General features: G+C 44.8%; 2 protein-coding genes across 3 annotated transcripts in view; both read right to left on the reverse strand.

The window, feature by feature from the left end:
* LOC311304860 (dynein axonemal intermediate chain 1-like) overlaps positions 1–14230 on the reverse strand; it is a 674193-nt gene that overhangs the window by 487239 nt on the left and 172724 nt on the right. The gene's annotated exons all lie outside the window — the stretch shown is intronic.
* Positions 9181–14230, reverse strand: part of med23 (mediator complex subunit 23) — a 57975-nt gene continuing 52925 nt past the window's right edge. For both annotated transcript variants that reach the window (XM_084432138.1, XM_084432137.1), the window contains 3 exons: positions 13552–13672; positions 12793–12924; positions 9181–9570 (listed from right to left, as the gene is read on the reverse strand). In XM_084432138.1, coding sequence (XP_084288264.1) covers positions 9388–9570; positions 12793–12924; positions 13552–13672 — 436 coding nt within the window. In that variant the 3' untranslated portion in view covers positions 9181–9387. The remainder of the gene's footprint in view (positions 9571–12792; positions 12925–13551; positions 13673–14230) is intronic.

Genomic DNA, 14230 nt, shown 5'->3' on the forward strand with positions numbered 1-14230 from the left:
CTCGGCTTCTCCTCATCCTGGTCATCCGCTGAACTCGGCTTCTCCTCATCCTGGTCATCCGCTGAACTCGGCTTCTCCTCATCCTGATCATCCGCTGAACTCGGCTTCTCCTCATCCTGGTCATCCGCTGAACTCGGCTTCTCCTCATCCTGGTCATCTGCTTCTCTCGGCTTCTCCTCATCCTGGTCATCCGCTGAACTCGGCTTCTCTCGGCTTCTCCTCATCCTGGTCATCCGCTGAACTCGGCTTCTCCTCATCCTGGTCATCTGCTTCTCTCGGCTTCTCCTCATCCTGGTCATCCGCTGAACTCGGCTTCTCTCGGCTTCTCCTCATCCTGGTCATCCGCTGAACTCGGCTTCTCCTCATCCTGGTCATCCGCTGAACTCGGCTTCTCCTCATCCTGGTCATCCGCTGAACTCGGCTTCTCCTCATCCTGGTCATCCGCTGAACTCGGCTTCTCCTCATCCTGGTCATCCGCTGAACTCGGCTTCTCTCGGCTTCTCCTCATCCTGGTCATCTGCTGAACTCGGCTTCTCCTCATCCTGGTCATCCGCTGAACTCGGCTTCTCCTCATCCTGGTCATCTGCTGAACTCGGCTTCTCCTCATCCTGGTCATCTGCTGAACTCGGCTTCTCCTCATCCTGGTCATCCGCTGAACTCGGCTTCTCCTCATCCTGGTCATCCGCTGAACTCGGCTTCTCTCGGCTTCTCCTCATCCTGGTCATCCGCTGAACTCGGCTTCTCCTCATCCTGGTCATCCGCTGAACTCGGCTTCTCCTCATCCTGGTCATCTGCTGAACTCGGCTTCTCCTCATCCTGGTCATCCGCTGAACTCGGCTTCTCTCGGCTTCTCCTCATCCTGGTCATCCGCTGAACTCGGCTTCTCCTCATCCTGGTCATCTGCTGAACTCGGCTTCTCCTCATCCTGGTCATCCGCTGAACTCGGCTTCTCTCGGCTTCTCCTCATCCTGGTCATCCGCTGAACTCGGCTTCTCCTCATCCTGGTCATCTGCTTCTCTCGGCTTCTCCTCATCCTGGTCATCCGCTGAACTCGGCTTCTCTCGGCTTCTCTCGGCTTCTCCTCATCCTGGTCATCCGCTGAACTCGGCTTCTCTCGGCTTCTCTCGGCTTCTCCTCATCCTGGTCATCCGCTGAACTCGGCTTCTCTCGGCTTCTCTCGGCTTCTCCTCATCCTGGTCATCCGCTGAACTAGGGTTCTCTCGGCTTCTCCTCATCCTGGTCATCCGCTGAACTCGGCTTCTCTCGGCTTCTCTCGGCTTCTCCTCATCCTGGTCATCCGCTGAACTAGGGTTCTCTCGGCTTCTCCTCATCCTGGTCATCCGCTGAACTCGGCTTCTCTCGGCTTCTCCTCATCCTGGTCATCCGCTGAACTCGTCTTCTCTCGGCTTCTCCTCATCCTGGTCATCTGCTGAACTCGGCTTCTCCTCATCCTGGTCATCCGCTGAACTCGGCTTCTCCTCATCCTGGTCATCCGCTGAACTCGGCTTCTCCTCATCCTGGTCATCCGCTGAACTCGGCTTCTCTCGGCTTCTCCTCATCCTGGTCATCCGCTGAACTCGGCTTCTCCTCATCCTGGTCATCTGCTGAACTCGGCTTCTCCTCATCCTGGTCATCCGCTGAACTCGGCTTCTCTCGGCTTCTCCTCATCCTGGTCATCCGCTGAACTCGTCTTCTCTCGGCTTCTCCTCATCCTGGTCATCTGCTGAACTCGGCTTCTCTCGGCTTCTCCTCATCCTGGTCATCCGCTGAACTCGGCTTCTCTCGGCTTCTCCTCATCCTGGTCATCCGCTGAACTCGGCTTCTCCTCATCCTGGTCATCCGCTGAACTCGGCTTCTCCTCATCCTGGTCATCCGCTGAACTAGGGTTCTCTCGGCTTCTCCTCATCCTGGTCATCCGCTGAACTCGGCTTCTCTCGGCTTCTCTCGGCTTCTCCTCATCCTGGTCATCCGCTGAACTCGGCTTCTCCTCATCCTGGTCATCCGCTGAACTCGGCTTCTCCTCATCCTGGTCATCCGCTGAACTCGGCTTCTCTCGGCTTCTCCTCATCCTGGTCATCCGCTGAACTCGTCTTCTCTCGGCTTCTCCTCATCCTGGTCATCTGCTGAACTCGGCTTCTCCTCATCCTGGTCATCCGCTGAACTCGGCTTCTCCTCATCCTGGTCATCGGCTGAACTCGGCTTCTCCTCATCCTGGTCATCCGCTGAACTCGGCTTCTCTCGGCTTCTCCTCATGCTGGTCATCCGCTGAACTCGGCTTCTCCTCATCCTGGTCATCTGCTGAACTCGGCTTCTCCTCATCCTGGTCATCCGCTGAACTCGGCTTCTCTCGGCTTCTCCTCATCCTGGTCATCCGCTGAACTCGTCTTCTCTCGGCTTCTCCTCATCCTGGTCATCTGCTGAACTCGGCTTCTCCTCATCCTGGTCATCCGCTGAACTCGGCTTCTCCTCATCCTGGTCATCCGCTGAACTCGGCTTCTCCTCATCCTGGTCATCCGCTGAACTCGGCTTCTCCTCATCCTGGTCATCTGCTGAACTCGGCTTCTCCTCATCCTGGTCATCTGCTGAACTCAGTTTCTCTTGTCTTCTCCTCATCCTGGTCATCCGCTGAACTCGGCTTCTCCTCATCCTGGTCATCTGCTGAACGTGGCCCTGGTGTGTCCTCAGGGATGGAGACAATGAGGACAAACAACAGCCAAGTTTCCCACTCACTCCCTCACTTGTTCCAGGACACTTGCACTCCTAAGGCAGAGCAAACAAACATGCCTGTTAACAACCACAGCAACAACACATTTCAGCAGATGCGTCGAGTAACTGGCTTACTTTTAGTTTTTTAAGTTGTCTCATTGTTTTTTTGTTTTTGTTTTTGCCTGCAAGGGAATGACTTTCCCCAATAGGCCCATTTTCTCCAGAATTGTCCTAAACAAGAGAAAAAGGAAATGCTTAAGAAAAATATTAAGACGGGGGTGAAATCTTAACATTGCAAAATATGACACAGCAGGACATGCACACAAAACACTCCAGAAATCATATTTCCGGATCCTCAAGTTTTATTAAAACATTTGTAGATACAGCTTGCTTGACAGAAGAAAACTAGAAAAAACAACAAAGTGAAAGACTGTTGCACTTATCTACTGTCTTATTGTTGTGGGCTTTGTACAGGGATATTTGTAATAATACATAAGAGAGCCTAATGGAAATATTACAGATGGGCCGTTGTCTTCCCTCAGAGAGTTTCTGGCCCCGGTAAATATGTTAATACTCATTTTCATCCCTCATATTAATAAGCTCCTTGCACTCTAAAACAAAACAATATACTAGCACAAGTTTAGCCTCAGATCTCCTAACAAATGAAGCTGCGCAGTGGTAACATTTACAGTTTAAGTTCACAGTTTTAAGAAAGAAAGACCTGTGGCTTGTTTTGCTAGATATTTGAGTAAATTAAAACAATACTTACATGTGTATTCCTCGGCCGCCACAGAATCACCCAACGTTTTCTTTGAGTAAAAATCCATTCGTCACCCAGACCAGCAACATAGTGTCGGCCCAGATCCGGGCCACATCCAGCCGGGCCTTGTGGAGTCCATGTGTGCCAGATGTGCGCCGGATCTGGGCCGACACTATGTTGCTGGTCTGGGCATCGGCGCGCACTGAATTCTGGGATAGGGTAAGCCGTGAAAGATCATGTTGTATCCTTCATTGCCTGAGAAACAAAGGGCACATTTGAAAGAAATATGTCTGAATTCACAGTATTAACTTTGAGAAAAACCTTGCCCGAGGGTTAAAGTGGATGATTGCAACGACAATAAATAGGCTTCTGAACTTTGAAAAGGCGTTTTGTCCCCCCAATAATAATATGTTTCAATGTCCAAGCTTGAGGATAAATAATTCCAGTGCTGTGTTTGTCACGAACAGCTGAGAGCCACTGATGGAGTAAACACACACATATCTCATCCTCTGTCAACTTTGAGATTATTGATCACTGATCTCTGAGATTAGCATGGCTCCAGAGGAACTGAGCCCTGAAACACACTCGGTCTGGGTCAGCGGTCACCATGGTTACCACGGCCGTGATGTCGCTTGATGCGTGACCGAGTGACTCGAGTTTCAGGAACAGAGCCTGATATTTCCTTTGTAAAAGGCTGCTGGGAGATAGACTTTAAACATCAATAGTAGACATAATGTGATCATGTGTATGTTATCCTGATATGGTTAAAATGGTCAACAATGCAACCAAACAACCACTAGAATCTAGATTCAAAATGTTGAAAGCAAAAATAATAAGCATAGATTAAATGGTTGAATCTGAATTTTGATGGACTCACTGTACCGGGCAGTTTGAAGCGCTCACAGAAATGAGTTGGAAACGACTGCAGGATTCTGCTGAAGTCTACGGGTCGCAGACTCACTGCTCACACTGATCCTGAACCCTGGTAATGCACTCAAAAACAGCACACTTTTGTGTTCCCGGGTCTGTTTGGACCCGCTGGGGTCTGTTAAAAACCCAATTTTTCATCTAAAACCATATTGTATCTGATCAATAACTTCTCATTAATAACTGAATGTGCATCATTTTACCTGTTTTTAAGAATTAAAAAAAATCTTCTAAATTAAAATTTTTACAAGCACTACAGCAAAAAACAGTGTGATGCAAGAAAAGATACATTTTAATCAATATTTATGAGCAATTTCACTTGAATATATCATTAGATGAAATTTATAATAACATATAATATGATAATTACGAGTATGAACGCCATTGACTTCAATGGATTTAAATTCCTTTTGAAACATTTAACTTGTATAACTAAATTTATAAAACCTACACATTCTTTTTCTGACAAAACAACATCAAACCAGCATCAACATTACTCTGAAATGTTTTCAAACTAAATCTATTCTTTTGACCGCCTGAATCTCTTTCATGCTGCCGTGACAGTAGAGTGAAATGTGGACTCTTTCCTTTTGATTTATTCTGTGAACTTTTGATCTACAAACAGACGTTAAATGAACTCATTTCAGGATCTGTGTGTGTTTGTGCACAAGCATGTTTTTAAACAAAATGCATTCTCAATGAAAAAAAATATAAAAAAATGCCACTATTCACTTTTCGGGTCAAAACGCAAAATGTGTAAAAATTCAGTTCAAATGTTATCACTCTTCTTTAAAAAAAAAAGAAAAAATATGTATCTTGCCAGTATTAACACATCTCCAAAATTTCATTTTCATACTAAAAACTACTTTTTTTTTTTACACATTTTTATGTACCGGGTCAAAACGGACCCAAGTGCAATCTTCTTGGGTTGTCCATCGAAATCCGATGATGACGTCCACGCCTTTAACGGTGAGATGAGCAGTCCTGTCCTGGACCCACAAGCTCAATTGCAGGTGGAGCATATATATGTGATGGTGGTGGTGGTAACAGTGGCAGCTATGGCCTCTCCATGGTCCTCTCCATCTCCAGTGTACGAGCCCCATCCCTACACAGCTGTCGCCAGATGGTAGGGTCAGCATCAACATCCTCCAGATCCTCAGGTCTGATCTTACACTTCCTCAAGCGTTCTTCATCTGCACCTTACAGCGCTTCTTCGCAGTCAGCCCTCACCGCCACAGCAAGGACAGTTTGAAGATCCTCCGGAGTATGGGCCACAAAAGCAAAGTCAAGTCAAGTCAAGTCAAGTCATTTTCATTTATATAGCGCTTTTAACAATGTAGATTGTCTCAAAGCAGCTTTACAGAGATAAATGTATAAAGTCTGCAAAGTCTGCAGCTCCAGGACCTGCTCTCTACAGGTTTTTGTTGTTGCGTGTATTAAAGAGGTTGCCATCTAACCTGAAGTCCGCTGCCACGCCACTGCTGTTTTCAGTCTGGTTGTGGAGAAGCTTGGTGACACACAGGAGGAAGATGTTAAAGATCACTGGCGCTAGCACACACCCCTGCCTCACCCTTGTGCGTACAAGGAAGGGCTCCGACTTTAGTCCACCTGTGGTCACCCGAGCATCATCCCATCATGGAATTGGCGGAGGATGTTAACAAACTTAGTGGGACAGCCAAACCTGAAGAGGACATACTATAAGAGCTCTCTTTGCACAGTATCGAATGCTTTCGAGGGATCGACAAAGGCCATAAACATGTTCTGATGTTGCTCCCAGCACTTTTCCTGAAGCTGCCGGGCCGTGAAGCTCATGTCGATCGTGCTCCTGTTCCTTCTAAACCCACACTGTGATTCTGGCAGCATTGACTCAGTGATGAAGTCTCTGAAGCAGCACCTTGGCCATGACCTTACCACCAACAGAAAGGAGTGATATGCCCCTATATTGCCGCAGACAGCCTTGTCTCCCTTGTTCTTATAGATGACTACAATGTTTGCATCTCTCCATTGCTGTGGGATGTTCAGTCCAGGCCTTGGTGATGTACTGGTAGAGGGTGCGCATACATATGTACCCTCCCTCCTTCAGTAGCTCAGCAGGGATGTTTTCAGCGCCAGGGAACTTGGTGTTCTTAAGGGAGCGGACAGATGATAGAAGCTCCTGGAAGGTTGGCGGTAGACTGAGATCGTGGATGGGAGGAAGTTCAGGCAGTTCGTCCAGGATGGTGGGTCGGCATCAGAGTCCTGATTAAGCAGGGTGTCAAAATGGTCAGCCCACCTCAATAGGATACTATTCTGGTCCTTCAGAAGTGTTTGACCGTCAGCTGTGGTTGCGCAGCGATTTGTTGGACCGTAGATGGTTTTGACAGCATTATAAAAATTACGCATGTCATTTTTATTGGCAAAGGGCTGGATTTCATGTGCCTTTTCAGCCCACCACTCATTCTGTATGGCCCGTATTTCCTTTTGCACTTTCCTCCGAGCTGCCTGCCAATGCTGTCTACGTGTCAGTGGTATCTATACTGGTACCAGTCTTGGTGGTTCTTGCTCTTATAGCCGATGGATTTGGCTGCTGCATCGTTTGAGCACAGGGCTAATATAGTTCTGCTGTAGTTCCACTGTGTTTTCTGAGCTCAGACAAGTTTCCAACTCCCTAAGTTTCTCAGCTAGGAAACGTCGAAACTCACTTCTTGCTTCTATGTTTCCCAAGCGGTTACAATTTAGCCTCTTTTTGTTAGGCTTTTGCAGCCGCAAAGGGGAACACACTTTCATATTGAGCTTGGCCACAATCATACGGTGGTCGGTCCAGCACACTGCACCTTTCATGGCACGAGTGATGAGAACATCCTTGATGTCACTACACCTCACAATGATGAAGTCAATCATGTGCCAAATTTTTAGAGCAAGGGTGCATCCACAAGGTCTTATATTTTCCCTTCTGCTGGAAGATGGTGTTGGTTATGGTGAGGTTATGCTCAGAGCAAAGAGTAAATAACCCTGCCAATGCCATGCCTACCTAGTACTCCACTCCATATCCTGTAGTTCTGTCCCACCCTAGCGATTCGAAATCCCCAAGCAATAGGATCTTCTCACTTTTAGGGATCCGGCAAAGCGTTTCATCCAGTGCTTGATAAAAGCATTCCTTGGCCTCATTTTCAGATGGCAAAGTTGGTGCATAGGCACTGAGAAGTGCGGCATAACGCTTTTTTGCCAGGGGGATACGGGTCCCAGGACAACCGGTCCCCCATCTTGGCTGTAGGAGACTGCATGTGTGTGTGTTGAAACTGCCAGTAATAAATGTGAGATTCTGCACTATTGGCTGCACAGCAAACACAGCAGTTTTGTCACAGTAAATAGTGTACTGAGGTGTTACTCATGACTGTAAGCGCTCAACGCCGCATGCACATGAATTAGCCAGCATGTTCAGCGCTCCATAAAACATGAAGCTATAAAGACGTGATCTTAACATCTGATCCTTTTAACACTTCCCGTTGAGTAAGTACAGGTTGCGCTCTCCATTAAGGCTGATGTGAGCGTGGCTGTAATTGCTCTCAGCGCTGGCAGTGCATTAACAGAGTCAGGACACACACACGAGCGTTACTTTCAGTGGTTTAACAGAGAGTCAGGACACACACACACACACACACACACATACACACACACGAGCGTTACCTTCAGTGGTTTAACAGAGAGTCAGGACACACACACACACACACGAGCGTTACCTTCAGTGGTTTAACAGAGAGTCAGGACACACACACACACACACACACACACACACACGAGCATTACCTTCAGTCACACTCTGATTACTCCAGACCACTGGAAATCTACTGGCCTTCAAACTGTGCATCTGCTTGTTTTATTACATAAAATATACAAGGACAACAATGCTAAAAATGACATTAGATTCATAATAACAGCCTCTTTTTCACAGAACTAAGGCTAATACTGATGGAGCGAGAGAGAGGCGTTCATAGACCTGAAGAGGAGCGTCTGGTTTTCCTGGGAGAAATGAACAATTCTGCTCATCTGGTTATTCACAGGAAAGACACATGGGCTTTTCTCACGGGACAGACGTCTCACTCAAGCAGCATCTTGAATTTAAGAGCACAGAATCGGTATCAGTTCTGCATCTGAGGCTCGTCTGCTGGTCACGATCACAGCAGAAACACACACGAGTTTGTGTCGTATGTGTTCAGTATCACTCAAACAATAGCTGACAGTCTTTTAGCATGTTCAGTTTGGGGTCGGTAAGATGTTTCTGAGAGTCTCTTCTGCTCTTCAAGGCTGCATTTATTTGATCAAAAATACAGTCAAACAGCAAAATATTATATCACTGTTCTCTATGTGAATATACAGTAAAGTGTAATTTATTCCTGTGATCAAAGCTGATGTTCAGCATCATTACTCCAGTCTTCAGTGTCACATGATCCTTCACAAATCACTCTAATATGAGGATTTGATGATCAGGAAACATTTATGATTATTATCAGTGATGAAAACAGTTATTCTGCTTCAGATTTTTGTTTTGTGTTTTATTTTCAGGATTCTTTGATGAATAGAAAGTTCAAAAGAACAGCATTTATTTGAAACAGAATCTTTTGTCACATTATAAATCTCACTTTTGGTGAACGTAATGCATCCTTGCTGAAAGCATTAAAGAACCCAAGCCTTTGGACAGTAATGTATATATATATTTGTATCATCTATGAGTAGTGCTGTAGTGTCAGATACTAGAGTCTGATTCTAATATACACACAAAAGGACAAAATCACAGGCTCACATTTGTTTAACACATGATTTGTCTTTATTACAAAAATGAAACGTGTCAAAGCAAAAAAACCTACAAAACAGAAGCTGATCTTTCAGAGTTCAGGCTGAAGGCTTCAGGAGAAAGACAGCTCTTCCTAGATGAAAATAAGGCAGGTGATGTAAGTCTGGAGTTTAGTCACATGATCTTCAGTCACACAGTGTTGAGATGGGCCGCTGAGCGCTGGTCACTGGGACACAGACAGAGGAGCGCTGGAGGGTCCGGCTCCGCTCGGGGCCGCGGGGGACGACACGCTCGGGGTCTGAGAGACGCTGCTCGCTGTCGGCACCGGATCCATCTTACTGATGTGTGTGATGAAGCGCAGGCGCAGACGCATCGCCGGCCTCAGCGAACAGATGATCCTCTCCACCTGCACAGAATTAAAGAGGACCTGTTATACACTTTCTCAAAGTCTTGCTGTTGTTTCGGGCTCTACTAGAACAGGTTTTCCTGCTTGAATGTTGATTATTCTCCTCATATTCTCCATTGTTGCGGCTCCTCTCTTCCCAGTCTGTCAGTAATGCTCTGTTTACTTCCTGTCTCTATGAAGCCCCTCCTCCTGAAAAGCACACTGTGCTCTGATTGGTCGGCTGGAGCAGTGTGTTGTGATTGGTCGAGTGTGTTTGGGAAATGTCCCGCCCTTTACCATAACCGCCAGTTTAACACACTACTAACTAACTCAACCAGGCCCCGCCCCTTTATTCTGCGCATGAATTATTATAATGAGGAATATTGTGACGTGTTCGTTCCCGGAAGAAACTCAAGACTACAGTGGAGGCGTTTCAGGAGTTCAGGAACACTGACACTGATATAGAGAAGAACTCTCGTGTTCATGCTCAAACGGAAACATCACACACTATAGACAGATGGAGAAAGCAGAATAGGAGCTCTTTAAGATGCGTCTCAATGCTCATACTTGTGCTGTTTTGTAGACAGACCTTCTGTTTAAAGACCTCTGAGTGACCTCTTAAAAACAGGATTGAAATCCACTGATCAAAATGCATCAGATCATTCCAAACCAACGGCAGACGCACTTATAATCAAGCATCATCCAACTGAACAACTCTATATCAAGTCTAAAACCTATAAATGTGTCTATTATGCTTAAACCACTGACTAAAACTCATTCTTTCCTTCTGCAACTCGTGTAAATGTGTGTGTGTGTGTGCATGTGTTTGTGTTAGATATTAGTGTTGTGTTCAAGAATCAAGAAAATCTTGTTCGTATTTAAAGTCTGTGTAAAGATTTTAAATGTATATATTAAATGTGTGTTTGTCACACCACAGAAAAACCTGTTATTAACAACCAAGCCAAAGCTGAATGATAAAAAAAACCACCAAAGTAAATAAAATGTTATAAAAATCTTAAATATCTGAACACAAAAATGGTAAAGTGTTCACCGGCAAGTAAAGAGAAGAGTTCTTGTGTTATGTGCTTACAAATGAAACGTCTTAAACTGCTGATCTTGTTACCCTGCTAATAGTTAAATGGACCCGTTTCCATTACACACTGGATGAGGAAACCTTTCAAACTCATCCACTGAACACTAGAATACACAGTGCTTATAGTGTGTGTGGATTTAACAGTCGTCAGAACTACGATTAAACACCTCAGAAGGATGATGTGAGCGAGTGAAGCTGAAGTTCAGATGATAAAGCGAAGGCACAGTGGAGAATGATCTTCATCTCCAGAGACTGCTGATCCTGAGCTGATATACCTGACCTTTCCTGCTCTTCCCTGAGGGAGAAGAGACTCGACCCCCTCAAACACACTCATGTGAGACACACACACACACACACACACACACACACACACACACACACACACACACACACACACACACACACACACAATCATCGCACAGGGACACAATCTCATGCTAACTCAACTATTAACATTATGTTGAATTGGTGGCTGATCCATTTGAATTTGTACGATCTGCTCTAAGAGAGATATTATTTTCCTGTGTGTCTCTTCTGCTCACCAAGGCTGCATTTATTTGATTAAAAATACAAACAAAAACAGTAATATTGTGAAATATTATTTCAATTTAAATCATCTGTTTTCTATGTGAATATACAGTAAAGTGTAATTTATTCCTGTGATTAAAGCTGATGTTCAGCATCATTACTCCAGTCTTCAGTGTCACATGATCCTTCACAAATCACTCTAATATGAGGATTTGATGCTCAAGAAACATTTATGATTATTATCAATGTTGAAAATAACAGTTTTTTACATTTTTATTTCATGATGCTATGATGAATAGAAAGTTCAAAAGAACAGCATTATCTGAAATCCAAAGCTTTTGTAACATTAAACACTACCGTTCAACAGTTTGGGGTCAGTAAGAATTTAAAATGTATTTTTGGGGGAAATAAATAAAGTAAATCAATACTTTTATTCATCAAGGAGGAGTTAAACTGATCAAAAGTTACAGTAAAGACATTTATAATGTTAGAAAATATTCTATTTTAAATAAATGTACACAACTGTTTTCAACACTGATAATAATCATAAATGTTTCTTGAGCATCAAATCATCATATTAGAGTGATTTGTGAAGGATCATGTGACACTGAAGACTGGAGTAATGATGCTGAACATCAGCTTTGATCACAGGAATAAATTACACTTTACTGTATATTCACATAGAAAACAGATGATTTACACTGTAATAATATTTCACAATATTACTGTTTTTTTTATTATTGTTTTTTTTTTTATAAAATAAATGCAGCCTTGGTGAGCAGAAGAGACTTCTTTTAAAAACATTAAAAATCTTACGATCTCAAACTTCTGGCCAGTAGTGTACACAGTCAAACCAAAACGTATTCAGACACCTTGCTCTCCTCACTTACATGAATGAAATATAGTGTCCTGCACACACTAGTAAAATGTGTGTGTAAATCAATATTTCTGTATGTATGCATGAAAACAGACACTCTACCTTTATTGTTAACTCAATATATGCTGCTTTTGACAGAGGGATTAGAGGAGGAGGAGAAACTGTTATCTGAGAACATCATTTTACATCATTACAAACAGGTCACGTTCATCAGGTGGGGCCTATTATGGGATGTTGAGGAAGACCAATGTGGATGAAGATGAACTGGAAAGTGTACATACTATATGATAAAAGGAAGTGGGAGGCCTTATGATCATGTCCATTTGCTTTTCCAATCAACTTTGAAAGTCTTTATTCAATGATAAATGAATACGTATGATTTTCCTGGATAAATACGGTCTTGCTTAGAGCTTATTTAGAGCCTGCCCTGGATCGCCACTTCAGACAAACACATCTCATTTACTTTCACCACTGAGTGACCTGACTTTATTTTACTGGTGGATTTCCACCACACTGCTTACGCCCCAGAGACAGGTGGACCTGCGTGCTTCCTGGTTTCCTAATAATCATACAAACTCATAGGAAACTGCTCCCTCATAACATAACATTAGCCCATGGTTTGTGACCGCATCTCACCCGCCAGCCTCCCTAAAAACCAAACATTTTTGTCCGATGTTCAAGAAGTGTTTATGGCCTTGATACGAAGAAGAATGTTACTGTGTGTGTGTGTGTGTGTGTGTGTTACCTGGTCTTTAACGCTGTCCCCAGTAAACATGTACTTGATGTGGTACAGGAAGTCACAGATGGGGTCCATATAGGACAAGTGTTTAATGTGCTGGTCCACAGCCTGGAGCATCTCGTAAAACGCCACTCCGATCTGAGAGAGGAAGAAACACACACTCATCAGCTACGACATCACAACACAGGCCACCATTCAGTCATTACTCATTACTATAGCTTCTTTATTATTAATACTATTATTAACCATAAGTGGATGTTGGTGTTGGCCTGATCTGAACTAGTCAAGGTCCCAGCACAGTCTGCACTGGTGTGGTCCACACCGGGTTATGAACAGCAGCTCTAGTTCAGTGACGGCCGGCGGGTGTGTGGAGCAGAAGGGTTTCTGGGTAATGTGCTGTGGTCAGTGTGTGGGGCTGAAGGGTTTCTGGGTAATGTGCTGTGGTCAGTGTGTGGGGCTGAAGGGTTTCTGGGTAATGTGCTGTGGTCAGTGTGTGGGGCTGAAGGGTTTCTGGGTAATGTGCTGTGGTCAGTGTTTGGGGCTGAAGGGTTTCTGGGTAATGTGCTGTGGTCAGTGTGTGGAGAGCACTTTCATTAGATGGACTGCTTCACACAACCATCAGGAGCCCAGAAGGAACTACTCCACTCAGGCGCGGTCCACTCAAGTGTGTGTGTGTGCCGGCCTGTGGCCTAATCAAGTCTCGTCTCTCTTTCCCATGAGGCTCTGCTTTGAAGAGTGCAGGTGTGTGTGTGTGTGTGGCTCTACCTCCAGCATGCATCTGGTCCTCTCCTGCTGGAAGCGCTGCAGAAACGGCCCCACCAGGTGATACACGTACAGCAGCTGGAACTCAGTCTTCACGATGGGCTTCAGCACCTCCGACAGGAACCTGACACACACACACACACACACACACCATAAAATCACTGCAACACAGTGTCCAGCAGCAACAGACACCAACAATCAATCAATAATCACACGTTGGCTTGACGAACTGTATTCAAACTACATGAGACTGTATTAATGGGAACCAAGAAATGTAGAAACTGTAACACCGAATTAAAGTCCCCATGAAATTGGCAATTCCTGTTTTTTATGGAATTTTACCGTGTTTATTACTAAATGATTTATCGGTGCACATTATTGTGTTTAATTCATGCGTCTCGTTATCTTGAATCAGAATAAGCTCCTCCTGCAGCATCTCTTCTCTTCTCTGATGACGAGGGCGGAGCAACCTGTCAATCACACGAGATCCACCAATAGCAGACCACAACAATCCAATCAATCCCCCACAGACACAATCAAGCCCCGCCCACATCTGTTCTTCACTGTAAAAATGGCCAAATTCTGACAGTAACTTACTGTTTCACAATGCATGCTGGGTAATATTCTGCACGGTAAGCAACTGCTGTTAATTTACAGCCCGATTTTCAACACCGATCTACTG

This window comes from Rutilus rutilus (genome assembly GCF_951802725.1).
Source record: "Rutilus rutilus genome assembly, chromosome: 15".
NCBI classification, from domain to species: domain Eukaryota; kingdom Metazoa; phylum Chordata; class Actinopteri; order Cypriniformes; family Leuciscidae; genus Rutilus; species Rutilus rutilus.